The sequence below is a fragment of the Sciurus vulgaris genome (genome assembly GCF_902686455.1).
Source record: "Sciurus vulgaris genome assembly, chromosome: 7".
Taxonomy (NCBI): domain Eukaryota; kingdom Metazoa; phylum Chordata; class Mammalia; order Rodentia; family Sciuridae; genus Sciurus; species Sciurus vulgaris.
The window spans coordinates 48,609,813-48,616,840 of NC_136467.1; the positions used below are offsets into that span (position 1 = coordinate 48,609,813).

Consider the following 7,028-nt stretch of genomic DNA (forward strand, 5'->3'; position numbering starts at 1 on the left):
CTCTTTCATTGAATAAAAATATAATATTATCAATTACATAGTCTTCACACTGCAATTCAAAAGAGATATTCCATAGGTAGGCAATGAAGAGGAAGAGATAAAATTAGGTCAAATAGAGCCTTACTTTTCAGGGCAGGCTAGGGTTTGGCACACAATAGGCAATAAAAGTAGCATGTGGGAGTTTGCTAGTGACAAAATAGGCAATGGTTGCTGTACTGACTCATGGAGTACTTCTCCATCTTTTGTCTTAGGGAGAGTTATTTACCATAGGCCACAAGGTAGATAACATTCTGGTAGATAAGGTATTGTCAAAATTAGGAGTTCCAAGATGTTTTCACTCAGAGACATTTGGGTGAATGGTTAATTCTGTTTGGGGATGCTTCCCTTGGGAATTTCATCTTTAATCAGCTCGTAGAGTATTGCTATTTCTGGCCATGACTTTGAATGAAGCAAAGAGATCATGCTTAACTTTACACCCTGTGGACTGTATGATCATGCCAGCACCCAGCAAAATGTGGAATCATCTCTTACATGTTTATTTTTCAGCAATATTAACAGCAGATGCTGTATCTGAATCTCTCCTAAGATTAAGGTTTCAGGTCAGCATACAGCTGGGAATGATTCTGAAGAATTCTTTGGTAGGCCAGCAAATAAATATACTCCAAGTGGAGAAATGCTTCTTGAGCCCATGGTGTGGCCTATTTGAGGCCAGGCCCAGAGGATTGGTGTGTCATGCCAAACAGCAGTGACCAAGTTCCCACCATGAAATAATCCCACTGTATCTTGGTCCCTCTATGTTTATTGAAAGCAGTCTTAGCTATCAACAGTTGCCAAGTTTCAAAATGAAATGTAAAGTATTAGGGTTTGCTGGGAATATCCGTATCTCTTCTGCTTACACTTGTGCAAAGAAGGGAGAAATCTGACCTAGGAATAAAAACAATAATGTAGCCACATTGCACCACAGGATTAGTTCCCTAGTTCTGGTTTTGCATTTGTTGACCACACAACCTGACACTAGTAATGTAACCTCTCTTAACTTTTGATTCCTCATACCTAAATGCAGGCGATGTGTTTAATGGATAACCAATAAACTCATGAAAATGAAATGAGGTGAAAGATGCAAAACTTGTTAACTACAAGTTCCTCTAGTAAGGGCTCTTTTAAATCTTTTCTAATTATGCAAGTTGGTATTTATTATTCATTAACCAAAAAAAAAAAAAAAAAAAAAAAAGATCCAAAGATCACAAGTGTTTGAGGTTTAAAAAAAAAGTCCCTGCACCAATCTTAAACTCCAGGAGTGACCATATTTGACAATTTGGGACAATTTGGTGCTTATCTTTATACATTTTATGATTCTGTGTGTTGACAAAAAAGGATAATACCCTACTAATCTGAAGAATACTGTGCAGTAATTTTTAATGAGGCAAATTGCTGTATACTGACATAGAATAATAATATTCTATGTGAAAAGTTACAGAACAACATTTTTAGTATAATCTTTTTTCTTTTTTTTTCACAGACAGAATATGTAACTACCACAGGAAAGCGAATATTGAAAATTACAAACAAACGAGTTAATTTTACTTTTAATCTTACACATTTTTCTACTATTATAATTTTATGTTAACATATTTTTATCTTAAATATATTTTCACAATACTTTCTAAAAACGTTAAGACAAAGCGGAACATATACCCACAAAATGGACACAATATGGTACTACCAAGATGTAAGTATAAATGCTAGACCAGATCAAAGAAGTTATGAAAGGAAAGAATACACACACACACACACACACACACACACACACACACATACACAAATTAGAACCAGGCACAGATGCACACAACTGTAATTCCAACTGCTTGGGAGGTTAAGGCAGGAGGAGCACAAGTTCAAAGTCATCCTAGCAATTTTCTGAAACCCTCAGCAATTATGCAAGACCCTGTCTCAAAATAAAGAATAAAAAGGACTAGGGATATAGTTCAACAGTAAAATGGCTCTGGATTTCATCCCCAATAAATGGAAAAAAATAGAAAACACTGGAAAATGAAATAAAAGAAGCAAAAATGAAAGTAGGCATGATGTGACTTTTCAAAATATTTTTTTAGGAAGTGGAAAAAAAATGATCACGTAGTTTCACTGCCAGCTTTCTTGTTAAACATGACTCTCAACAACAGGATATTCAGCCCTTCTGACTAGTTCCTTTTAATGGCCCTGTACAAACAAGGGCAAAATAGAACCCAGTACAGGGGTCTGCCAAGAGAGCAAGGGCTAAATATGACCAGTAGTCAATTGCCTTACAGTTTAAAGTCTCCATATTCCATTTCCTAAAATGTAGAAATCAGTCATAAACTTGAGGAATGGACAGGAATGACAAGCTAATGGAAGACAAGTTTCCCTGACAAGTCCTGGCATTACCAAGTAACAGAATTTACAATAATAACCACAGATGTCATTGCTCTCACTAAATCCATACATCCTATTCCATCAACCAATCCTGTCATGTACACGTACAAAATTCATTTTTACCATTTTGATTACTGCTCATCCAATTCATATTCGCTCCTGCCTATTTCTACTGCAGTGACCTCCTCTTAGTCTCTTCACCTCCACCCTAGTTCTTCCTCTTTTCTCTGCCATACTTTCTCCTCAAAAAAAGACCAATCTCCCTAAAATGCTGAGAATGAAAACCCATACTTTAGTATGGTTTCAAGGTTCTGTACCATTTGTCCTTCCTTATTTTTCCAGTTGCCTTTATGCCTCCAATTGTACTAAGATCTGTCACAACTCAGAGCCTTTGCACATCCTTTCTCTTCTGCCTGAAATGCTCTGCTCCCTACTCTACAGATTTAAGTTTCTTACAACTTTCTCCAAGTTCCTCCTTCCCTACTCTGAATCAAATCATAATTTCCTTTTTTTCAGTAATTATTTGTATGGCAAGGGTTCTATTTGCCTTTCCTACTCTGCTGAAGCTGCTTTAATGATTGTATGGAGGTTCATAATACTACCCTCTCTACTACTACATATTTTATTTTATTTATTTATTTATTGGGGGGGGGGTGCCCAGGATGGAACTCAGGAGTACTCAGCCACTGAACCATATCCCCAACCCTATTTTGTATTTTATTTAGAGACAGGTTCTCACTGAGTTGCTTAGTGCCTTGCTTTTGCAGAGGCTAACTTTGAACTCACGATCCTCCTACCTCAGCCTTTGGAGTCACTGGGATTATAGGTATGTGCCACCCTGCCCTGCTGTTGTACATGCTTGAAATTTACCATAACAAATAGCTTGGAATGTTTCTTCTGATCTTACAAACTAAAAGCAATGGTTATTGCCTGCAGTTATCCAAAAATATTTTTCAAAATTTATGTTTCTAAAAATTTTTCCCTTTCATCATTAATTTTTTATAGTAACCATATTTGAGCCATAAAATGCTATAATGGTTGAAATACCATAGCAGATTTGGTTAGGAGTCCAGTATGCTATCCACTATGGTATGCTGCAACCTGCATGGCTAAACCCTAGAGACCGGCAAGGGAGGATGAGGGATTAAGAAAGACACACAAACATTTACAAAGAGAAAGCTGGGACCAGGTAGGACACCGACCTCTGATGGAGGAACAGTGACTCAGACCTAGCACAGCATGTTTATTATATATGTTTTATCATCAAATGATTTTCTGTGGGAAAGTTTCTGCAAAGCAGGCAGGCTTGAATGTCATAGCACTTGCAAGCAATTATAATTATCTTGTTATGCTCAGAATTCGCTATCCCTGGCAGATGGTGTCTGAGCTCAAGGTCAAGACTGATATAATTCTGTGCCTTTGCACAGAACTTCCTCAGGCAGGGCATCGCCATAGAAATTGGGCAATCTTGTCCTGTACCTTTAAACAGAAAGCTCCCAGAGCAAAATGCAGCCACAGCTCCAAGCCAGTCAAAGACCATGATCCAAGCCACCACTCTCCATATGTACAAGCAGATTAGAATACCATAATTTTTAGGTTCCTAATGAGCTGCTGTTACAAGAAAGTGAACTTGAAATTAACATCAGATAACCTAACAAAGGTCTGAAGTTAAATTGTTTCATATGTCTCACTACTGATGTCTTTTATTTGAAAGTAGTGGTGTAAAAGATCTGAGTCTTTTATTTGAAAAGCACCCTAGATAGTATATAAGACTTCTAATGTAGTCCCCGTTTGTCATTTTGGGTGAATCATTTTCCCTCAGTTGTTTGTTTAGTAATTAATATAATAAGGAGATTAATATTTCAATTTCAGATCTAAAACCCCACAATTTAGAAAGGGGGAAAGCAATCATAACTAACACCAATTTTTATTTTTTTAAATGAAGCAATAATTTAATATCTCAAAAGAAATTTTTTTCTCTTTTCATTTATAAGGTCATAACTCAGAATTGCTGGTTATACCAGAAGAATCTACAAAGCCCAGAACAGGAATCACTACATCTCCTTCAGAAGATCTGATACTGTTACTCTTCTCTTTTCTGTTTACATATTTGTGCAGGGTGCTGTAGTACGGGTTCTTTGGATTAAAAGTATACAGTGTTGAAATTTGCTGCCAGTCTTTAATGCTTGGGGTGTTGCATTCTTTTGGACTGGAGGACTCAAAGAAACATTTAATATTCTCTTTTGCCAATTCAGTGGCATGTTCCTTGGCTTGACTTTTAAAGATCTCCTGCTCCTTTTCCAAATAAATTTTCCAAAATTTCAGCTGCAGAAAACTAACTGGAGACAGGCACCGTGAAATAGATGTAAAAATCAGAACGAAGATAATAACAGTTGCTATGAGGATCCAGCCCAGTACCTTAAGAAAACACAACAACATAGCAATTTTTAGTCACTCTTTAAAAACAAAACCAAACTCATATATCCTCAGATAAAGTTTAAACTTCTCACCAGCTAGGATTGTGAACAAGCAAGAGTTTTAAGTCTTAACCCCTTAAGAGTAAGGAGTGGCGGAAACTTCCCCAACTCTTCAGTACAATTGCTTGCTTGGAAAGTCACAGTCCAAGTCATGTCAAGGACCCAGGAGGAGCCCATATGTCGATCACTCTCCCTAGAACTCAAAACGTGAATTTCCAACAAATCTAGCAAAAGGAAGACTCTACAGAACCTCTGAACTTTATAAGCCCGAGGCAGCTGGCTGGTGGCTTTAGGTCAGGCAGACCCATTTTATTTGTACAGACCTATTTTATTGTGATAATTCTGCTGCCTTCTCCTGCACAGAGAACTTAAGGTAGATTCTTAGTTTTCGCTCTTCGCTCTACGGAGGAGGTAATAATACCCCTGCAGGGCTATAAGAATAATTAAGAGGCAAAGGTCCAGCGCAGCGGGGACGTGCCTACTCTCACTCTCCACCTTTCACTCACAGTGCCTCATACTATATGAGTGCCTTTTCTCCTTTTTATTCGTTTTATTTAAATATTCGCCTATGGTTTCATTAGAAACAGGCGCCACTCCAGCTTCTCTTTGTCACCGATTTGGAGAAAAGTCATCGATTTCTCCTCCAGGACGTCGCCCCCCTGTTTTTCCCAACCGCGTCCAGCGCCAGCGCCTGACCTGCGACTGAGCCTTGAGTTCCTTCAGGAGGTCCTGGAGATCGGACTTCTGGTCCTTGCTGCAGGGGACCCGGGGCAGCTGGTCCGCGCAGCCGGGGTAGCGGTCGCTGCACAGGTACTGCGCCAGGACCTTGCTCCCACTGGCCGCGCACTCATAGAACGAGCCCCCCAGCAACGCCACGGCCACCCAGGTGAGGGGTGCGAGCGCCGCGGCCACGCTGATCTGCGCGAACACCAAGGTGCCCCGCAGCCCCGAGCTACACTTCGCACGGGCGCGGTGAGCGCAGCAGCCGGTCAGTAGGCGCCACGTGCGTGCGCTCAGTACATAGCCCAGGAGGAAGAGCGCGAGCGCCGGCACCAAGAGGAAGACCAGGCCGTAGGGCAGGTTCCAGGTGGGGCTACACGGGCACTGGAACACCGCAGTGGAGAAGATGCGCTCCCCGCTCGCCGTCAACAGTGTCACCAGGCCGTAACCCACAGCGCTGGGGGGCTTGATGTGCAGGTCCAGCACTGTCTTAAACTTTTCCATGGCTTCTCCTAACCCAAGGGAGCCGTGGACAGGCCCAGAAGTTTCTGTCTCATCGCTGCCGTGTTTGTCAGATGAATTGGGTGGATTGAGTCTGGGGCTTTCCAACTTCTGCTGAGAAGCAGCTTTCAAAAAGGGAAGAGGGCTGTTCAGGCCTTTTGAGGTTTCACTTTCTTATTTCAACCAAACCAACTCTGGCTGATAAAGAGACGCAGTTATATACCCCTGTTGACTTTGATCTCCCCAGTACCCAGCCCTTTCCAAAGGGAGAGACACTGCTTAGCTTTTCCCCCAATCTATCCATTAGGTTTGTTGTGTAACCCTGTTCAGCTGGTCGTTCTCTTTGTTTCCTTCAGTCTGACAGCAAACAAGGGCACGTTCATTGCCCTTTCTGATTCAGAGCAGTCACTTGAGAGAAAGGGAAAAAAACACCAGAATTTCCTCTATTGCAGTCACCCCAGTTCCCAAGTCAACTCCCAATTACAAAAATGCTGATCATTTACAGGTAACATTTAAAGACAAACTTTTTCTTTCATAAACTAAATCACACCACAGCCCAGAACAAAGTCAAGTTCTAGTAATTCCATGGTGCTCTGACCCTCCTCCTAAACAGAACCATAGCCTTAGTTCATACGGACTCTTCTCTCCTAATCTCCCCCATGGCATTAGACTGAATATATTGCATTGATCTACTCAAAGACCACCAAGTTGATAGTACTGAAGGGGGTACTTGGTTGTTCAAAGATCATTAGTTGAACCCCCCAAAATTCAAACTGCAGCTACATCTAACCTGTTGTTTCCTCTGCCCTCAATTTTCTCAAGGCAGCTTTGCTTTGATACAAACTGTAACCACTTCTGTGACACTGAGCCTTACTTTGGCTTCAGAATAAGGTGAGTTACTTAAAAGAACATGGACCTGAA

The 7,028-nt window shown here is 40.7% G+C and overlaps 1 protein-coding gene across 1 annotated transcript; it reads right to left on the bottom strand.

Annotated features, from left to right (window-relative positions):
* Positions 1 to 1,519: 1,519 nt before the first annotated feature.
* CALHM6 (calcium homeostasis modulator family member 6) lies at positions 1,520 to 6,284 on the bottom strand. Its single transcript, XM_079148640.1, has 2 exons — positions 5,583 to 6,284; positions 1,520 to 4,827 (listed from the first exon to the last, which is right to left on the bottom strand). The coding sequence occupies exons 1-2, from the start codon at positions 6,108 to 6,110 to the stop codon at positions 4,405 to 4,407; spliced, it is 951 nt and encodes a 316-aa protein (XP_079004766.1). The 5' UTR covers positions 6,111 to 6,284; the 3' UTR covers positions 1,520 to 4,404.
* Between the last annotated feature and the right edge of the window lie 744 nt (positions 6,285 to 7,028).